This window comes from Ovis aries, chromosome 13 (assembly GCF_016772045.2).
Source record: "Ovis aries strain OAR_USU_Benz2616 breed Rambouillet chromosome 13, ARS-UI_Ramb_v3.0, whole genome shotgun sequence".
NCBI lineage: Eukaryota > Metazoa > Chordata > Mammalia > Artiodactyla > Bovidae > Ovis > Ovis aries.
This window is the reverse complement of record NC_056066.1, coordinates 59,779,450-59,801,264: the sequence shown is the minus strand read 5'-3', so window position 1 is coordinate 59,801,264 and position 21,815 is coordinate 59,779,450. Positions and strand designations below refer to the sequence as shown.

Below are 21,815 nucleotides of genomic sequence, written 5' to 3'. Positions count from 1 at the left end.
GGGGGATGACATCCCATGTGATCTCTCTTAGTAAGTATTTCCCTTCATAAAGACCATCCTCACGCAGTCAAAGTACCAATGGCCCTGAAAGGATGATCTTGTGTTGCTCCGGCATCCAGAAGGGCTTGGAACGACATTGGAGTCACTTTGTCTTTCCTCAAGCAGCCAGGGGATAAGTTGAGACTTGGATGTCCATCTTATGGAGAATGACAGTGGACTTTTTATCACATCGGTGTAGGTAGTTTACTAAGGGATGCAGGCTTATAACAACTCTGAGCACATGCATTAGACCAAGGTTCAGTAATCCATTCATCCACCCAACCATTCATTCAACAGATAGCTAGTGAGCCCCTACTCTCTGTGAGGTCCAGTGCTAGGGACTCAATGGTTACGAAATGTGGCAGTGATCATGCGAAAAGTACTTCAACTCTCTGGGCCTCAGTCATTCTAGCTGTGAAAGGGGGTAGTACTTAACTTGCAGATGTGATGAAAGCAGACGGTATAATACTTTGGAAAGTCTTAGCATAGAGCCTTTCACCCTTGGGATGGTGAAGGGCTCAGGGCAGAGACAGAGGAGGCAGCTTTGGTCTCAGGTGGAGGGCAGTTTATTCTTTCTGTTGGGATCAGAGAATGACCTGTGTTCTTTGAAACAAGGATTCCCAATCTCAGGGTCACTCACATCCTGAGAATGACTGCAAGCCCCTTGTTTTGATGGGAGTCGATGGTTTAGTGTTTGCAAGTGATCACTATATTTTCTTCATTTAGGGATCTGAGTGGATTCAGAGTCATCTCTGCATTATCGTGCCTCCTGCCCACCTTTCCTTGAGGGGGTCAGAAGGCACAGGGCAACATCTAGGATCCTGAAAATTACCTGGTCTCTCAGGCAGGCCCATCTCCTTGGCAGCCCACAGTGAGCCTGAAATTGACAAATCCTCAATACCCAAGCCAAGAACTTCAGCTATACACTTAAAAAAAAAAAAAAACTAATTTGCTAACAGTTAAAAAATCAGATTTCACATAAGAAGCTGGAAAAGTTATGAATACTTGCCCACACACCGGGCCTGCATTCCCGCAGGGCAATGCTTGGCTGGAATTCCACAAACAGGGCCCATGCTCTCTGATTTGCCAAGGTCCCCACCACTTCCTTTTATTATCCCTGACACTGAGGGCAAAGGTCAACTGCCATGTATTATCATCCTTGGGTGCCATGTATTGTCATCCATGTATCTTACAGCTGCTTCATTCATTCACATTAGAAGGCAATGCAGAGTAGAGGTTCCCAAACTTGGGCATGCATCAGGTTCACCTGGAGGGCTGGTTAAATCACTGATTGCTGAGCCTTCCCCTCAGTCACTGATTCAGTAAGTCTGGGTAGGGCTTGAGAATCTGCACTGCTAACAGGTTCCTAGTTTAAAGTGGAGCAGGGTTAAGAGCCACACTGCTTGGGTTCAAGCAGCTCTGCCCCTTATCCTTGTTCATGTCCCCTTGAACTAGTGCCTTAGCTGCCCTGTGCTTCAGTTTTCCCACCTGTAAAATAGGGATCACACTGACCAACCTGAGAGAACCCTGAGGACCTGAGCAGGCCTGCCAGTTAACAAGGGTCTCAGTAATATTGCTATCACCACCCGCCATGCCTCATTGGCGTTTGTGATCTCAGACTTGCTTTGGCAATCAGTGCAGAACTTTTCATTTGATGTCAACATTTTTGAGGTAGAGTTTCTTCACATTTGGGGTGTGCCCAGGGAAGTGTGTCTTGCATGAGAACAGTGTGTGTCATGGTGGACTACAGGATTTAACACAGCTGTCCCGAAGGACTCCCTGGAGGAGAGGAGGATGGAGAAGAAGAAAAAGAGACCACCATCGCCTATCCCAAGGCAGGGCAACCTGAGGAGGGCCAGGCCCTTGAGAAGGATCCAGAACCATGTGTGGCGGGGGGGGGGGGACCCACACACAGAGAGTGCTGGATGGTGCATTCTCCTATCCTTGCCTGGCAGTGGAAGATGCATGTCACCGATGACCAGAGGAAATAAACAACATCTGGGCTCCCATCTGCCTGCTCAGATCGCCACATATGGGAGGCAGTCTTTGCCACTGGAGGCTGGCTCAGAGGACCCCCAGGCACATTCCTGCCATGGGAGCAGATTTCATCATCCCCAGCAAGGCATGGGCCCTAGAGATGACTCCTGATTGGAGAGACCGGGGCGGGCGGGTGTGGGGACACTGTCTCAGCTTCCAGCCCATTTTCTGGCTGTGTGATCTTAGGCAAATGGCTTCACTATTCTGAATCCGAGTCTCCTCTTTTGCAAAATGTGGACAGTAGTAGCAACCACCTCCCAGCACTTGTGAGCTCATCCATGCCGAGTACTTAGCACAGCGCATGGCAGATAAATGAGCACTATTTTAGCACTTGACTGATGGGAGGTGCACGGGAAGCACCCCAAAGGGCTCCCTTGAGAGCTGGGGGTTCAGCTTGGCTCATTCTCCTTCAAATTTCCACAGTCTTGCACACTGCAGGTGCCTGCTATTTCTTAAATGAATGAATGATGGCTTGATAAAAGTTCTCAAAAGCTGTTCTCAGGGAAGGTGCAGTCTAGTTGGGGGAACTTGGTTCATACATTGCCAAGAAAGCTGATGATGTCTGCCCAGCAGAGCTCAGAGCTAAATGAAGGACCCAGGCAGCCAGGAGCTGGGTTCAGACTGCAGTTCATCAGGGATTTTTTTTTTTAAGTTTTTTATTTTTTAAATTTTAAAATCTTTAATTCTTACATGCTTTCCCAAACATGAACCCCCCTCCCACCTCCCTCCCCATAACATCTCTGTGGGTCATCCCCATGCACCAGCCCCAAGCATGCTGTATCCTGCGTCACACAGGGATGTTTTTCTGGAGAGGTAGATGTGGGAACTGGAGCAGGACTGGTTTGTGTCAGAAGAAAGGTTTCCTAAGAAAGGTGAGTTTATGACAGTACAGGAAATACCCTACATAGGAACCTTCAGGCTGTGAACTTTCAAAGATGCCAGTGTGTCCAGAGAAAGGATGAAGAGAGACAAGGGGAAGAAGAAGTAACTGAAGAGCTGAAGAGGCTCATAGTGCAGGAGATGGCAAGGGGATGTTCTTTATTTGAGAAGATGGTTTGTTTTTGAGAAATAGGACCTGAATGTAGAAAGGTCCATGAAGTTTGTAGCAGCTGTTCAGAGTGTAATTCAGTGCTACCGTGTCATCTATGACGAGAGAAAAAGCTACTATCCAGATGTCACTGGATCAGTTCTTCAAGAGGGGCAAGAGGATTGAATCCAACAATGGATCAGAAACTGTGCCATCAACGTCAGGCGTGAGTGAAACTGCAGCTTGCCCCCATCTCATATGGCTATGACCCTTCAGCTCCACCGTCTCCCAGCTCCCCTCCCTCCTCCAGTCAGTAACCCTTCTCGCCTCTTCACTTGATTCCAGCCCCTGTGTGCCAGATGTAGCACTGTACTACTGTGCTTTTCAAGGTACTATACTGGAAGATTAAAAATGTTTTTTTTTGTCTGTGTGAGTTTGTTTTTGTGTATTATCTGTGTGAAAAGGATAATAAACCTGTTATAGTACAGTACTATATAGCCAATTATGTTAGTTGGGTACCTCGGCTAACTTTGTTGGAATTACAAACAAATTGGACTTAAGAATGCACTCTGAGAACAGAACTTATTTGTATGTAGGGGACTCACTGTATATAAGTTGGTGGCAGGGAGGGAGCTTGGGCAAGAAGCAGAGAGCAAATCCTTGCTACAGTGTCAATACACGAGGGTTTAGTGGGTAGAACCCTCAGAATATAGTAATAATAGGCACACATCCAAAATGGAAACTTTTAATACTTTCCTCCCCCTGCCCACCCTAAACTGCCCCTCCTGTCCACATGGGTCAATGGCTACTCCACTTGTGGTCAAACATCTTGGAGTCACTCTGACTCTTCTCCTTGTGTCCTATCCCTCATACAGTCTATCAGAAATCAGTCTACACCAAAGCCAATTACATTCCCTTCCAATAGCCACTTGCCCTGCTCCGGCCATGCTGGCCTCGTTCATCTTTGCTGTCCCTCAAACGTGCCAAGACCACTCCCAACTCAGGGCCTTTGCACTCGCTTGCCATTCCCTCTGCCTGGAATGCCCTCCCTACATTCATCCACAGGGCTCAACCCCCTTGGGGTCTCTACTGGAATGTCCTTCCCCATGAGACCTCCCTGACCACCTTGCCTGAAATCACACCCATCGCACATCCCTGTCTCACCCTGCTTTGTTCTTCTTTGGCACTTATCTCCATCTGATATGTGAGGGGTTGGTTTGAGTTGGTTGGTTTTGTTATCTCTTTCCCACCACTGAAAGGTGAGCTCCAAGAGGGCAAGGATAAACCACAGTGCTCTGCACAGACTCTTCAGCACCTTGCTTTGCTCACTTGAAGTATCCTGGCGAATGCTGCACATCACTGCCTCGTCCTTTTTTACAGCTGCTACCCCTTCCATGTAGAGACGCTGCATGGTCCACTAGGTACAATGATCGTATCCACTTCAGAAAAGAGGAAACTGAGGTCCAGGGCAATGCTGCTGCTTGCTCGAGGTCACTTACTAAGAGATAAGCGACTTACTAAGAGGTATCTGACTGGATAGTCTGACACAGGCAGTGTGACTGCAGAACCTGAAGGCTTACCTCAAGGCCACACTGCCTTCCCACTGCCAGTGTATCCCAATGCCTCCTTTAATCCTCCACACAGAGTAACAGGTCCCCTTGCTAAGGCTTTGCTAGGTTTCCTGTGCTGTGCTAAGGCTAGTCTCCTTCAATGTCCATTTGACCTTGATAGAGACAGGAAATTAGCCAGACAGTGGCAGTATAGGTTGTCCCAGGACTGATCCCGCCCTTCTGCATCTCATTCAATCTCCCTTCATCCCATGCTCATCTCCCCTTATCTCCATGACATGGAGCAGATCAGTACCTATGTGTTCAAACAGGGGGCCAAATGACTGTTTCCCTGTCCTTCAGGTCCCCTCCAGGCTCTCTCTGAGTGATTCTCTTGCCACCACCTGGCTTGGAGGAGTGGGGAAGTACACTGCCCCAGCCCCTGCTTGAATCCTTCTTAGACATTGGTTTCTACCAGCTGGGGAGGTGGGGAGACAGAGGCTGGTAGTGGAGCCAGGGCTCACACCCACATCTGCTGTTTCCCAGCCAGTGGTGAGCCTTAGAATGAAATCCACATCAGAATCCCCTGAGGCTGTATGCATTTTCCTGTTAGACCCTGTATCTCCAATTAGTCTTTTAAGAATAACTGCTTATTTTACTGCACGTGTGCTCAGGCGCTCAGCCATGTCCGACTCTTTGTGACCCTATGGACTGTAGCCCGCCAGGTTCCTCTGTCCGTGGAGTTCTCCAGGCAGGAACGCTGGAGTGGGTTGCCATTCCCTTCTCCAGGGGATCTTCCCAACCCAGGGATTGAACCCACACCTCTTATGTCTCCTGCATTGCAGGTGGATCCTGAGCTACCCGGGAAGTGGTTATTTTGTCAGTTACTACCAAATAGCTTATCTCTTTGAAGATATTTATTATGCTTATTGAAAGTTAAAAAAAAAAAAAAAGAATCACCTGGGTCTGCTTATTTAAAACAGAGGCACTTCCATCCCTCGATGTGTACTGTTGGTTTAACGCTTTACAGTGGTTCACCCGGTGTCACGTGTGTATGAACTCATGTGATTTTCAAGAAACCACTCTGTGAGGTCAGCCAGGGCTTCCCAAACTAATGAGTATACAAAGTGCCTAGGGGTCTTGGGTTCAAATGTAAATGCTGATGCTATAGTTCTGAGGTGAGACCTGAGAGTCTGCTTTCCGAAAAAGCTCCCCAGGGATGCTGATGGTGCTGGCTTCCAGACCTCATTTTAAGAAGCAAGAAGGCAGATGCTGTTATCACTTCTTATTTTATGGGAAAGGAAAAGTGAAAGTGTCAGTTGCTCAAGTCATGTCAGACTCTTTGCGACCTCATGGACTGTAGTCTGCCAAGGCTCCTCGGTCCATGGAATTCTCCAGGCAAGGATACTGGAGTGGGTACCCATTTCCTTCCCCAGGGAATCTTCCTAACCCAGGGATCAAACCCAGGTCTCTCGCAATGCAGGTAGATTCTTTACCATCTGAGCCACTAGGAAAGCCAAGAAACCTGCCTTTAGATCCCAGTTCCATACTTCATTCCTTAGGCTTGTTATTGGACCTCAGTTTGCTCACTGTAAGCAACGGGCAATCATCCACTCACTGGAAAGCCTGTTCCTTCCACAAATATGTATCAAGGACCTACTACGAGCCAAGAAGTGTTGTAGACACTGGGGATCCATCAAAGGACAAGACAGTCCTTCCCCTCATGGAGTCTGCATCCTAAAGGAGAGAGAGAGGTCATCTGAGACAGTGACAGTAAGTGAATGAAAGGAAACAGAGTGAGCAGAGGAGAGGAGGGTCCGGCCACAAGACAGGACTCGCTGAGACATACAAGGAACGTATTCCTGGCAGAGGAACCAGCAGGTACAAAGGTCCAGGGGCTTAGCATGGAAGAGGGCAGTGAGGCCAGAACACAGAGACTGGTCAGAAAGGCAGATCAGCCCAGAGTGAGGTGCTGGGCTCAGAAAAGGCTAGTTCTGGGCTTTCCTGGAAGCAAGATGGGAAGACCCTGCGGGGTGCAGGCCAACAAGAGTCTGTATCTCAAGAGGTCCCTTTGGGGCTGAGCAGAATGGATGGGAAGGGGCAGCAGTGGGAGCTGGGAGCCTGAGTTGGAGGCCTGTGGTCATCTAGGGGGTTTGGGCCAGGCTATTGGCTGTGAGCAGCAGATGGACAAGTCTTGCTCAAGGGTAATTATGAGAATTAAAAGGTAAGCAGTCTAGCTCATGGTGCAGCAGGTAGCCGGTGTAAGCTGCTGTCAGCTCCCTGTCCTCAGCTCTAAAGAGACCTGATCTGAGAATCCCATGATGGTATCTAGTCCGCAGCCTCCTCCAGAGGTGCCTGAATCCCTTCTGCTCCTTCACATCATCGGCTCTGCTCGTGCTTCCATGACCTGCGCTGGCCTCTTGACGTTCACAGGCCACTGGGACAAAGTCACACTCACATCTTGCTGTTCAGTTGCTCCCTACACCTGCTGCACACCCGCCACCTCCAAGCTGGGCTGATACCTGAGGCCCTGTCTGGATGGCTCCCCCAGTCATTCTCGAAGGTGAGAAAAACAGAACAGGCATCTGCCCGCCCAGGCCTCTAGACCAACTGCCCAGCTCAGGAAGTAGGAGATGAGGGGAGGCAGCGTGGGGCAGGCAGGAGTCCAGGTCATATACATCTGAATTTGAATCCCAGCTCTGCAACCTTGACCCTGAGGGGTCCCTCTCACTTCTCTGAGCCTCACATCTCAGCTGCAAAATGAAAATGATGCTACCAAAGGGTTGTCTGGAGGATGAAGCGAGGTAATAACCTACAGAGCACCTAGCAGCATGCCCGGTTCATATGCCAAGGACTCACCAAATGGGAGTCAGCTTTATCCCCATTGCTGCCCTGGGTTCAGCTCAGTAATTCCTGGCATGGTGAATAACAGCTCTGGCTTCGGAGCGCCAGCTTGGCTTCCAACCCAGATGGATGGGGGCTGTGGAAACCTGGGCATGTGGCCTCACCTACCTGGATCCTACTTTCCTCTTCTGTAAAACGGGTCCTATCTCCTGAGGTTATAGGTAATTAACGCACACAAATCATCTGGCACAGAGTAGGTGCTCAAAACTAGTATGATGCCAGCAGGGAGGAGCTGAACGGAAGAAGGTGACACAGGCTTTGCCTAGGAAACCTCTCATGGTCCTGGGGTACTGTCTCCACCACACCAAAACCCAGTCAGTTGGAGGGACCTAGGCTTGCAGGGCAGGGAAATTCCACACCCACTGTTAGCTGCTATCAGTTTTCTCATCTGCAAAATGGGGATGGTAATCCTTCTTATCCATTTAAAGGCAGGATTAACGACTAGAACCAAGACAAACAGCCACAGCCAGAGATACTGATCTCTATGAGCTCCTAAAGACCCTCTGAAGGACCAGGTCTGCAGAGGGGCAGAGCCAGGCTGATGCCTGCTGAATATCTACAGCATCCAGGACCCTGTGCCATCAGGTCCTTCTGTTAAATCACTGCAAACCCATCACAGCCTTGCAAAGCTGGGCTATATTTACCCATTTTCTCAGATTGAAAACTGAGGCTTAGAAAGGTAAAGTGGTTGACCCGAGTACTCACAGCAAAGAGTCAAGTGGGATGCAAACCAGAGCCCTAGCTCCTAACTTCTGCGAGCTGTACCTCCCTGATGGCTTGTTGGCCCCTTCCTGCTGCTTCGCGCCTGGTGGCTCTCCAAAGGTAGAAAAGTGCCACTGAAAGTCACACAGCCCAGAGCCCAAGGCCCACAGAGAGGGGCCTGGAGCTGTGTGGTGCAGGGTCGGACAGGAGGAGGAGAGAGGAGGCCGCAGGAATGACTCAGTGGTCTTACGCCTGAGACCACCTGCACTGCAGATGGAGCCCTTAGCAGCATCCCCAGACCTTCAATCCTCAAGTCTGCATTACTCACAGACGTCCTGAGTGCCAGTTTCTCTCTTTTTCCTTTAACAGGGAGGGGGCTGGAGGGAGGATTGTTGATGCAAGAGAATAAGATGGTCCAAGAATTGAAACCATTCAGAGAAAGCAGCCCTGGCAGAATGTCAGCCATTGGTGGGACGCTTCACTCGTGGAAAACATCAAGCCAACTCCCCCTAACCCGGGGCTGGTGTATCCAGCTGATGCTTCTATTCACTCTGTTGAGCCTGCCACCTTCATCAGTCTGGGGCCCTCAAGGACAGAGTCTGGCTGACAGCAAGGGTTTAGTAGACGTGTGCCGGCTGAAATGCAGTGACCCAGGGACAACCAGGAATGAAGGTGGACAGAGAAGAGTCACCTGCATTTGAGAGTTCCAGGAGTATCCTCAGGGAAGGCCCTAGGGCTGCTGCATCAGGACTGAAAACACTTGTCAAGGAAGAATTGCTCACAGGAAGGGGGATCTGCTCAAAAGACAGAGAATTGGGAACTCACACCCTTCTCATGAGACCTTCTTACGAGGACATTTTGTAAGACCAAACAGCCCAGACCATAAGGTAGAAAAACTCCTCTCCTACCAAAAAACCTTCAAACCTTTTCTTGAACAGTATTATAAGTAACAATGTCTATTCTCCAAAGGACATACAAAGTTAGCAGTTGGGATAACAGATTAAAGAAAGATATCTTCCATGTGAAAACCAACAGAGATTAATATGTAGGTAATACAAGGAAGTCTTATAAACTGATGGCTTCCCAGATGGTGCACTGGTAAAGAATTTGTTTTGCCAGTGCAGGAGACGCAGAAGACATGGGTTCAATCCCTAGGTCAGGCAGATCCTCTGGAATAGGAAATGGCAACTCACTCCAGTATTCTTGCCTGGAAAATTCCATGGACAGATGAGCCTAGTGGAGTACAGTCCATGGGGTCACAGTCAGACATGACTGACCGACTGAGCACACACATACCTATAAACTGATGAAGAAAATTCAGGAAACCCAATAAAAAAAGTGGGCAAATAAAAACACAATAACATTATTTAAAAAGAAATTAACAACCCAAGCAGTAAAATTGAAAGATTTAAAATAAAACATAATTTAAACTAATAAAAATTTAAAATAAAAAGGCATTTTAAAAGTAAAAGATAAAAACAAAAAGCTTAGAAAAATAAAATGTAACAATAAAATAAAAATACATTTGTAAACTTAAATAAATTGCATTAACCCCTTGCAAGAAAATTTGAGAGCAATTTCATTTGATAGTAACAACCATTTAGAATGCATCAGACTGTTTCTGCAAAAATGTTCATCATATGAAATTTTTACCATGTTTGTTCATCTGAGTTTGACATTTCTTGGGAGAAAGATTAACATTTGATACAACCCTAATAAAATCATTTTTTAGACAAGCTGAACAAATCCACAAAAGACACTTAGAAGGAGTTCATATAAAGTATTTATTTATAAGTGCCTAATTCACTAATCTAAGAAGATATGATATCATGCAAATAACACAGTTTATTAGCTTTTTACCCACAAGATGATGGCCAGAACAAAGACAGTAAATTATAAAGTGCTAAGGCACTATATGGCACCCCACTCCAGCACTCTTGCCTGGAAAATCCCATGGACGGAGGAGCCTGGTGGGCTGCAGTCCATGGGGTCGCTAAGAGTCCAACATGACTGAGTGACTTCACTTTCACTTTTCACTTTCATGCATTGGAGAAGGAAATGGCAACCCACTCCAGTGTTCTTGCCTGGAGAATCCCAGGGACAGGGGAGCCTGGCGGGCTGCCGTCTATGGGGTCGCACAGAGTCAGACACGACTGAAGCGACTTAGCAGCAGCAAGGCACTATATATAAAACAGACAACCAACAAAGATCTACTGGATAGCACAGGGACCTATACTTAGTACTTTGTAATGACCTATAAGGGAAAAGAATCTGAAAAAAAATATATATATATATACATATATAGCTGAATCACTTTGCTGTACACCTGAAACTAACACCACATTGTAAATTAACTATACTTCAATAAAAATAAACTAAATACATTAAAATTAATAAAAATAAGATGTTTAAGTAAAATGAAAATTTTAAAATAAGTGAAGTAAATGTTAAGAGTAAAATTAAACATTGACAATTTGTAACCTTTTAAAATGGAGAAGGAAATGGCGACACACTCCATGGGCAAAGGAGCCTGGTGGAGGCACACAGAGCTGGACACGACTTGAGTGACTAAGCACAACCATTGAAAAAATAGGGAAAAAATAAGATAATACAAAATAAGAACATTATCAGCTTGACTGAGGCTGATAATGTGCTATGAATTAAGTCTGCTGGACTCTCATGTCTGCCAGAAGCAGGCAAGGGGGGAGGAGGAAGGAGAAGTATGTCTGAAAGGCAGCATCTGACTGCATTTTTCCAGCTGCTGTGGGCAGAGGGCAGGATGTCAGGCCTCGTCACATCATTTATACATTTATAAAGTGCTAGCAACACACACACACACTTCTATCTTCACTGCTGTTCTCTGAGGTCCCCCTTCATAGAGGAGCGAGCAGAGGCTCAGAGAGGGTGAATCGCTGTGCTATAGACACACAGCACTTAGGACCTCCCTAGCCTCTGAATCTGGGCTTCCCCAGATAACGTTCTTTTGAAGAGTTAGGTCTGCCAAGGACTTTCAAACCCAGGCAGGGGCATGTCTGACATTAGGCTGGAACGTCCTGGACACTAGAGCAAGCCAACTTTCCTACGACGCATGACTGGTATCACCATTTATTAGCACCTACTGTCTCCCAGGTGGGTTACATGCACAATTTTGATCTTCAAGACAGTCCTATGATGTAGATGCTACTATTGTCACCACGGTACTGACAGACGACACTGAGATTCAGTAATGAAATATCTTCACACGAACATGGCAGTAGCAGAGCCGGGAGCTGAGCCCAGGCCTGTCAGAGCCCAAATCCCGCACTCCCTGCCCGGCACTAAACACTCTTCACAGTCACCAACTGAGCACTCACTATGTGCCTTTTGTGCCCCATCTTGCAAATTAGACACCAGAGGCACAGAAGGGAGAGGTGACCTGCCCAACATCACTCAGCTGGCGAGCAGCAGAGCCCGTGGCCTTCGTGCCAGTCAGTCGACCTCCCACCGCTCATCTGGGACACGCTGGAGACAGCCGTGCCTGCCTGCCAACAGCAGAGCAGGCTGCAGAAGAGCAGTTGTGACATTCCTTTCTGGGTGTCCCCACCCTGCGGATGTGGGCACCGCAGTTGGTCTGCAGGGAAAGTGGAGGCTTCTGGCGAAAGGGAGTGGTTTCCCTACGTGGTCTGGGTCCCCCAGGCTTGCGCATGCCTTTCTTCTGAGCTAGTGAAACAGAACCCCCCCCCCCACGAAAACCCAGAGAGGCCCCCACGAAGGGCTACAGAGCAGGGGCCCCGTGAATCACGCGACATTATAAGAAATCATCCCAGGGCGGGCGGGGGTGGCCTGGCCTGAGGCAGCAGTGCCCAAGATGAGGACAACGGGGACCAGACCATGCACTGCGGGACCCTGGAGGAATCCCCAGGGTGGGGCCGAGGGTGTGTGTGTGTCCTGGGTGGTGCTGACGGCTGCACAGAGCTGAGACAAGGAGGCTCCGGCCAGGGAGACCTGGAGTGGGGGGGCACATTCCAATCTCTTCCCATCCTGGCTGTGTGACCCTGGCAAGTTGATAGCCCTCTCCATGCTTGGAAGGCTTCTGTAGAACAACAGGATCCAACTACCTCGTGGGCTATTATCTGGATGTACTGGGAGAAGGCCAGGCAGGGTGGCTATGGACCCAACCTTTGGAATAAATCATCTGGGTTTAAATCCTGGCTTTGCCAAACTTACTTGCCAAGCTAGTAGACTGGAACATATGAAATCACTAATATCTGGCTTTTTTCAGCCTATAAAAATGGCAGTTTCACATTCTTTAACTAATGCTCCTTTCTCTCTTAATTCAGTCTCCTCGTCTGTGAAATGTGGATAATAACATCCTTTTCCAGGTTGCTGCAAGGACTAAATAAGGCTGGGAGGCAACTGAGCTTGGTAATTGGAGTCTGGGCTCCGGGACTAGGAAGGATTTGAATTTGGCTGTGTGACCTAGGGAAAGTCACTCAACCCCTCTGTGCCTCAGCTTTCTCATATGTAAAATGGGGATGATAATAATACCCACATCACAGGCTTATTAGGAGAATTTAGTCAGTTTATATGGCATAGTACCTGACATTGGTAAATAAAACAATACAGGTAACAGCTGGCATAGAGGAAATAACCATAAAACGAAATCAAAAAGAGACTTTCTAAACCTTTATTGCAGTGAAAATTAAGTACCTTTAAAGAAACAAATAAATGTTTTTAGGAACATATATGTGTGTGGATATATACATGAGGGGCAGCGGTAAAGAATCCACCTGTAATGCAGGAGACATAAGAGACATGGGTTCCATCCCTGGGTTAGGAAGATCCCCTGGAGGAGGGCATGGCAATCCACTCCAGTATTCTTGCCTGGAGAATCCCACAGAGGAGCCTGGTGGGCTATAGTCCATGGGATTGCAAAGAGTCAGACATGATTGAAGCGACTGAGTAAGCACACTTAACCCTTTCCTTCTGGCTAATTGAGATGTGTGTCCCCATGAGAACCCCTTTGACACATACACGAGGTATGTGTTCCTGGGTGTTCAGAGAACCTGGGGCTGTTCTACGTCCTAACAGTGTCCACAGAAGGACTGGCTTCAAGGGCATGGCGGTTCTGCGTGGGTCCCAGGCCTCCACCAGGTGACTCTCGTGGAACCACACAGCCAGGCCACAGACCCCGTGTGGCACTCAGGTAACCCTGGAGGCCCTTACAAGGCTCCTGGACCTGGGCTGGCCTCTGGTTATTAAGAAACCTCTGCAGAGCTGTGCAAGCCCTCTCAGTTGCACCCTCTCGTCTAACATTTCTTCTGGGCCTGGGAGAAAGACAAAGCAGATGGAGCATTCCCAAGTGACCCGAGAAACTGAAGCTCTGAGATGCTCTAAACCAGACTGCAGGCTCTGGAGCAAGCTGCCTTCTTCTGCCTATCCAAGGCCACCCTCGCTGCCCTGCCCCCTTTCCTGCATCCTCACCTCCACCCAGGCTGGGTGATCTTGGGTGAGGCACTTCCTCGCCTGAAGCTCCTTTTTTTTTTTTTTTTTTTTTAACACAAACACGGGTCTCCAAGGTCTCAACTGGCCTTTTCAGCCCTAGCATTCCATCATTCAATAAACTTTCTCCAGAACTCCAGAAAGAAAATGGAAGTTGAACTGTTCTGCAAACTGTGAAGAGCTATATGAATGAGTGGGTGGGTATTGGCAGCATTAGATGGACTTTCTAGAGCACTCTTTAGTAGGCGGGACCTGCTCCCATGGTTCTGGAATCAGGAACATTGGCTATGTGACTTTGGATAAGTCGGTTTCCCTCTCTGAGCCAGCCTGCTTCTTCTGTAAAGGAAGAAGGGTAACCATATCCACCCAGCAGGGGTGGGGGAGGGTCGATGGGAAAGGAACATACAATGCCCACTATTCACCAGCTGCTTGGGGATGTCTGATGCAGGAGGACATTTAGACCCCGATGGATCATTCCATTTCCTGGGGCTAAAGTCCACCTTAAGAAAAGAAAACATCTTGGGAAGGACATGGCCATCACATTCAGGGCCGTCAGAAACAAGCGTAAGGACAAATATGTTGAGGGCGATTGCTATTTTAAAGGCAATTTAGCCTCCTGTTTGGAACTCCAGAGCCAGACTTTTGGGGTTCACATGCCTACGGCTGTGTGACCCACGGGGCCTTCAACTCCCCATCTGCAATCCCAGGATCCCCTGGAACCCTCCTCTCAGAACTGTCGAGAGGACTGCACTGGGCTCAGCTGACACAGTGGCCTCCATACTTTTTGGACAATAGTAAAAATTACATTTTTATGTCAGCACACACACAGTACACAGAGTACACACACCCCCTCATCCACACTCACACATACCCACATCCACGTGCATACACATCTACATACGGGTACACACATGCACCCACACGTTCCCACATACATGTAAGCAAAAACCCGTTTCTCAAAATGATAACTCATCTTAACATCTGCAATGCATTCTGATATTTTCCATGAAGGGGGTTGGCAAACTATGGCCCATGGGCTAACTTAGTGGAAACAGCGTCAGACTTTATTTTTTTGGGCTCCAAAATCACTGCAGATGGTGATTGCAGCCATGAAATTAAAAGACGCTTACTACTTGGAAGGAAAGTTATGACCAACCTACACAGCATATTCAAAAGCAGAGACATTACTTTGCCAACAAAGGTCTGTCTAGTCAAGGCTATGGTTTCCAGTGGTCATGTATGGATGTGAGAGTTGGACTGTGAAGAAAGCTGAGCGCCGAAGAATTGATGCTTTTGACCTGTGGTGTTGGAGAAGGCTCTTGAGAGTCCCTTGGACTGCAAGGAGATCCAACCAGTCCATTCTAAAGGAGATCAGTCCTGGGAGTACTTTGGAAGGACTGATGTTGAAGCTGAAACTCCAATACTTTGGCCGCCTCATGCGAAGAGTTGACTCATTGGAAAAGACTCTGATGCTGGGAGGGATTGGGGGCAGGAGGAGAAGGGGATGACAGAGGATGAGATGGCTGGATGGCATCACCAACTCAATGGACATGAGTTTGGGTGAACTCCGAGAGTTGGTGCTGGACAGGGAGGCCTGGCGTGCTGCAATTCACGGGATTGCAAAGAGTCGGACAGGACTGAATTGAATTGAACTGAACTGAATGGCTTCTTTATGTATGGCCTGTGAGCTAAGAATGGTTTAATATTTTTAAAGGTTTGTTAAAAAAAAAACAAAACAGGAAGAGTATGTTCTACAAAGCTTAAAATATTACCTATCTGGCCCTTTGCAAAAAATGTTTGCTGACTTCACTCTATTTTATCCTACTCTATACTGTTCTGTTTTATTCTATTCTACTCCATTTCAGCATTCTAAAAGCTAGTTGCATTTACTAAATTTATTTCCCAGATCTGCTGAATGATTGTAAACATCAGTTTGAAAAGCTCTGAATCAGCATGAGCTTCAGTTTTTTTCACTAAATGGAAGGATGGAAAGATGGATGAAGAGACAGCAGACTAATAGATGGATGAGAGGAGGCAGGCGAACAAACTGAAGAGGGTCCCCTTATCCTGTGACACCTCAGCTGAGCAACAATCCCACCTCTGAGTCTCAGATTCCTCAGCTGAGATGAGGACCACCACCGACCAGCCTCTCTGGGCTATACTGAGAAGCAGCAGGATCCTGTCTGTGCCGTTTTTTTCATGATGGATTCATTTCTGACACCTCTAGGAGATGCTGAGCTCTCAGCAGGGACTGGAGTAGGAAACTGCTCCAGTAGTTCTTGACTACTGGAGTACTCTTGCCTGGAAAATCCCATGGACAGAGGAGCCTGGCTGGCTACAGTCCATGGGGTCGCAAAGAGCCAGACACGACTGAGTGGCTGAGCACTGACAGCAGGGATGATGGAGCACACCTCTGCTGTCCTCGTCAACACCTCATTTAGGGCCTGACCCCCAGGAGGGGCTCAGTAAACATTTCTTTGTGACGATGGTGACAGGCAAATGGCATCCGAGGCCCTCCATGACAGGATGCTGGAACTGTCTGCAGTCAGACCTCCACCCGCTCTGCCACACAGCCCCTTTGGCCCTTCCCACTGGCCAGACCCTCTGCTCCACCTGCGAGAGTCCCCAGCTCCTATGCTACTGCTGCTCCTGGCCGACAAATTCCCAAGACCTAGCCCTCTGATGGGGCTCCTCTCAGATGCCTCCTCCTTGCCACAAGTCTCTCTCTGAAGATACTAGCCTGGATATGCACGTGTCCCAGACGCAACAGATTAACTACTGTGGGAAGGGGCGCCAGTAGCCCCCTCACAGGGGCCATAGTGGGTGCAGCCACGCTCGACCTCCTCACTGAGCAACTGGGGATAGGGGAGGGATTGGAAGTCTTCATTTTCTTTATTTTCTCTCTGTATGTGTGTGTGTGTCTTTTGGAACTGAGAAACATCTCAAGGATCTCCTAAACCAGCTCCTCTTCAGATGGGGAAAGTGAGGCTCTGAGAAGGGAAGACCAACAGAGCTCAGGAGACATCTTCTCAGAATCATGTCAGACTGACTGGGATTTGAGCCTGTTTCACTACCAACCCTCCTCCTTGTATTGGGGGTAGAGGTCCGACTGCAGACAGGGCCAGCGTCCAGTCATGGAGGGCCTCAGATGCCAAACTCCAATAATTTGGCCACCAGATATGAAGAACTGACTCATTTGAAAAGACCCTGATGATGGGAAAGATTGAAGGCGGGAGGAGAAGAGGATGATAGAGAATGAGATGGTTGGATGGCATCGCCGACTCAACAGACATGAGTTTGAGTAAACTCCGGGAATTGGTAATGGACAGGGAGGGCTGGCGTGCTGCAGTCCACGGGTGGCAAAGACGTGACTGAGCGACTGAACTGAACTGAACTGAACTCTTCCTTGTAGCCCTTGGCAAGTCTCTGATGGGATTCACTTCCTTTTCTATGCACAGACTTCGGAGCCTCCAAAACTCTGGGCCCACCTCCCAACTCAGCTGTTGGGAGTTCCTGGGCAGCTCTCTGCCTCTTTTGGAGCCTCAGACCTCTTGTCTAGGAAACAGGAGTAATGCAGGCAGCGCCACAGTCAGACTTCACAACCCACACGCAGAGTTCCTGGCACGTGCTCGCCCTAAGGGTCTCCTTTGGTGGCTGGGCAGGGGTAGGCTTATCTCCACCCAGGGGAGAGGGAGGTGAGATATACCTTGCTCTGTGCCCAGCCATGGCCCTGACCTGGAGACTGGAAACCCAGGTCCTCCTCTATCACGGCCAGTGCCTTCCGGGTCTTAGTCTCTCTGTCTTTGGGCAGGGGACAGTGCTGCCTGTCTGGACATAAACACAGCGGTTCTCAGTTTGGAGAATTATTATATTCAGTCCACCTAACAGGCCTCTGGAGTGGGCACTGCCATAGTCCCTGCACAGATAGTTTTATTTGTAAAGAAATCTCTATTTCTAGAGGCTCAGAGAGGGGAGAAGGGCAGAGGTGAGATTCAACCCACATGAGACTCCCTCCTCCCAGCCCAGGGAGCATCCGCTCTGCTGTAAAATGGAGAGGGAAGTGGTTGAGTACTTATGAAGCACCTACTGTATGCCTTCGGACACCTTTCCCTGTGACTGTGGTGAATCGTCCCAAACGCCAAAGAGGTAGGCACAACCGTTCCCATTTCACAGATATGGAATTGTGAATTGGAGAAGGTATGTGGCCTGCCCCAAATCACACATCCAGGGCAAGAGAGGGCCCTGAATTCCAGAGCTCCTCCCTCTGCCCTTTGCTATCCCAGGTCCAGAAGGATCTAAAGGCACCATGCGAACATGGGGGACAGTTGCATCCACAAGGTCCCTCCCCAGCAGGCCACAGACACTGAGGAGAGTCGGGCATAGCCTATCTTCTCCTCATTGACTAAATGAAGCTCCACATCAAGGCAGGGTTACAGACCAGGACCCCTCACCCTGCCTGTCCTATTGCCGGGACACCCCAGCATTTCGAGAGAAACGTCCCCATCTGGTTCTGATTCATTTATACTTAATTAATCAACATGTTGTTTTGTAAGAGTCACTTGAGCTCTGAGAACCATTCTCAAGCCTTTTCTTTTCGTCTTTCTTGTCTTGGAAACAGAAAAATTAGGTTTCATCAAAAAACAGTGATGTTGGAGCTTTACAAAGCACGGGTCTGTGGGAGCCAGGCCCTGAGGGTGACAGCTCAGCCTCAGCGGCTGCTGGGCCCAGAGAACATTCCTCTTGACCTCGCAGAGCAGGTCAAAAGCTGGATGGGAGGTGGGAGAGGACCAGGGAAGGGCATCCCTCCACACTAGCTACTCCTCAAGGGCAGGCCCCAGGTCCGTTTACCTTGACACTCCCAGATTTCCCAACACAGAGCCTGGGGCAGGGTCTGCCCTGTAATGCTTATTGAATGAGCAAGGGAAATAGAGAGAGGAAGGAATTAAAGAAGGAAGAGGGGCTGGGGAGGAGGGGAAAAGAAAGGAGAGGAAAGGAGAAAAGAGGCATTGCTAATATCTAGGTGCATTCAGGACACATTCTCTTGCCAAAGTTAGACCAGAATATCAAAGCTGGGAAGGCCCTTGGGGATCTTGTGTGGAAGTTTCCAAGCAGCTGTCTTATGAAAAATGGTCGCTAATCTGTAACTGGTTTGGGAAAGGTCCTATTCTCTGTCCTCCGCCTCTTCACCACGAATGCTCTGATAAGTCCTGCCATCAAGAAATCTGCTGAAGCCAGCAACGCTCAAAGCTATTTGGCCAAGACTCCTATGACCACCTTGCAGAACAGGCTACAGGAAGCTTTCTGCTACCCCCCTACCTCCACCCTAGTGCCAGTGGGGAAACCAAGGCTCTGAGTAGGAGGTAGGTTGGGGGAATCCACTCACCCAAAAGGAGTGGGGGGTGGGGTGGGACTAAAATCCAAGGCTATCTCCATTGCACCTGACAGGTAAACGGAGTCACAAAGCCTCTCTCAGAAGATGCTGCCCTGGACATGCATGTGTTCCAGATGCAACATATCAGCAACCATGGGGAGGGCCGCCAGTAGCCCCCTCACCAAATAGTGGCCGTGAACGGTGCAGCCATGCCTGACCTCCTCACTGAGCAACTGGGGTTGGAAGAGGGACTGGAAGTTTTCTTCGTCTTGATTCTGTGTGTCTGTGTGGCATGTGTTTTAGAACTGAGAAGCATCTTAAAGCTCTTCTAAACCAGCTCCTCTTCAGATGGGGAAATTGGGGCTCTGAGAAGGGAAGATCAACAGAGCTCAGGAGACATCCTCTCAGCATCATGTCAGACCGGCTGGGATTCAAGCCTGCTTTGCTACTAACCCGCTAGGCAACCTTGGACGATCAGTTTTTCTCTCTGAATCTCAGTTTCCTCATGCAGAAAATAAGCATCCCCCCAACCTCCCCTGGGCTGTTGTGAGTGATCAATGACATGACGGGCAGGAAAGGAGAACGTCTATTGCATTTGGCTACTCACTTAACAGACACGCTAGCTCCCTGAGTCTTACCCACATCTGCCCTGTGAGTTGGATATGAAGATCATTATTCCTATTTTAAACAGGAGTTACTGAGGAGAGAGGTTTTTTATTTTTAATTTTTTTTTTGGTTTTTCTGAGAACTGAGAAAATCTTAGAGAGCTTCTAATAGACCCTCAGTTGGGTAACCTGAGGTTCAAAGAGGCAAAGTGATGTCCCCAAGGTCACTCAGCTGGTAACTGAGGAAGCAGAGATTTGAAAAAGGCAGGCTGACTCCAGAGGCTATGAGCTTTACCATAAAAGGGCCGTTCACAGACCAGTGTCCTCATGAGGTCGCAGACTCCCCCCAGCTCACCTGAAGTCCACCCGCCTCTCCCTTCCCTGGACCCCTCTGTCTAGTCACGCCTGGACCTGGAGTCCTTCAGGCCTCAGTCTCTCTGTCCCACCCAAGCCCACCCCTCCATTCTCCAACAACCACTCTCAGCCTCCTGTTTCACTCCAGAAGCGATTTTGTCTATTCAGGGCTTTTTACTAAAAGGGGCTAGAAGCGCCCAGAGAGCAGTCTTGTTCTCTTTCCCATGTAGACTTGCTCAAACCTAACACCAGAGCTGGAAAGAAAGACGACACAGGGTCTTACTCACCTGCTGGTCAACTTAGCAAAGTTACTTAGCCTGTCTGAGCCTTGGCACCTGGCTCTATGAATAGGATGATCCCTATGTCATGAGGATGTGGTGGGGACTCCCTCCATGCGTGGAAAACCCTGGGCACAGAGGCTGGCATTTGGCCCTCAACTCTCAGACTGCCAGCTGGACAGAGGTCGAAGGGCTGCTGGCTCAGGTGTGGAACTCGCTCACCCTCCTCGGCCCCACAGACTCTGACAACCCTGGCTCTGCAAGGACAACCTCAAACTTACCTCCTGGGACATTCTGACTCCTGCAGGGAGGGAACATGGCAAAGAGTCCCAAGGTGAGAGTGCAAGGGGCCCCCGGCTTTGTGCCCCAAGTACATTTATAATCTGAACCTTGGTTCATCCTCTTAGTGGCCCTAGGAGGTCAAGACGGAAAAACTGAGGCTCTTGGAGGATGTAGATGTCTTCCAGGTCATCCCAGAATAAATGTTGTCCAACTCCAGTCTCCCTGAGCTCACGCAGCTCAGGGCCTCACCCAGGGGGAACCTACGAGAAATCACTGCCTTCTGGAAAGTCATGGAGAGATTCAGGGTCTATACTGGGACTCAGACCGGGGTATCAGGGCTCTTTACCTCACCTCCTGGCTCAGTACAGATGCTTGGGATGATTTCTGAGCCACTGACTCTGTCCCCTAGTTCTTTCCACCCCTAGCCTCTGTCACCTGAGGCTTCCTGTCTCTGCAAAAGTCACTTTCCTTCCTCCCAGCAATACTGTTATTACAGGGAGTGAGCATAAGGAGTCAGCCCTGCCAGCTCTTTCCTTCCCTAGAGAGCCTTCTTGGGCCAGCTTGCCCCACAGTATCCTGGGGCCTCAGTCTCCCCATCTGTAGAGTGGGGTTGACAGCAGTCTGGAAGAGCTAATGGCTTGGGGAGTCGGGCACCAGGCAGATGCCCCCAGAGCCATCCCTCGATTATCCCGCTGCACTGCCCGGCCATCCTGCCAGCTGCCCCTCATACCTTGCTTCTTCCTTCGGTTCAGGGGGAGCATGTCCACGGCGTGGGCGACAAGCAGCAACAGGCAGAGTGGCGCCCGCATCTGGGCAGCCTGGTTCAGGCGGGCGTGCTGGGCGCCCTGGGAGGACCGACGACCCAGTGGCTACCCTGCGGCGGCGGTGCGGCGGGGCGCCGGGCATCCGCGGGCGCGGGGTCAGTCCCGCCGCCAGGGACCCGCCGTCCTCCCAGGGCCCGGCCTCCAGGTCGAGTGAGGGCGTCGGCAGAGCCCGGACGCGGCGGGCTGGGAGGAGCTGGCGCTTCGGGGGCGGCGCGTTAACCCGCTCGGGGCGGGCGCGCGGTGGGGGCAGAGGGGGTCGCCAGGCCAGGGGCCGAGAGGTCGGTCTGTCCGGCTGTGAGCGCTCTGGCGTCGTTCCTGCGCTGCCCCGTGGCGGGCACAGGTATGGTCCCCCACGCCACACACA

General features: G+C 49.5%; 1 protein-coding gene across 1 annotated transcript in view; it reads right to left on the bottom strand.

Moving 5' to 3' along the window:
• Positions 1 to 21,494, bottom strand: part of RSPO4 (R-spondin 4) — a 37,139-nt gene extending 15,645 nt beyond the window's left edge. The window contains exon 1 of the mRNA XM_004014778.5: positions 21,358 to 21,494. Coding sequence (XP_004014827.2) covers positions 21,358 to 21,436 — 79 coding nt within the window. The 5' untranslated portion in view covers positions 21,437 to 21,494. The remainder of the gene's footprint in view (positions 1 to 21,357) is intronic.
• Between the last annotated feature and the right edge of the window lie 321 nt (positions 21,495 to 21,815).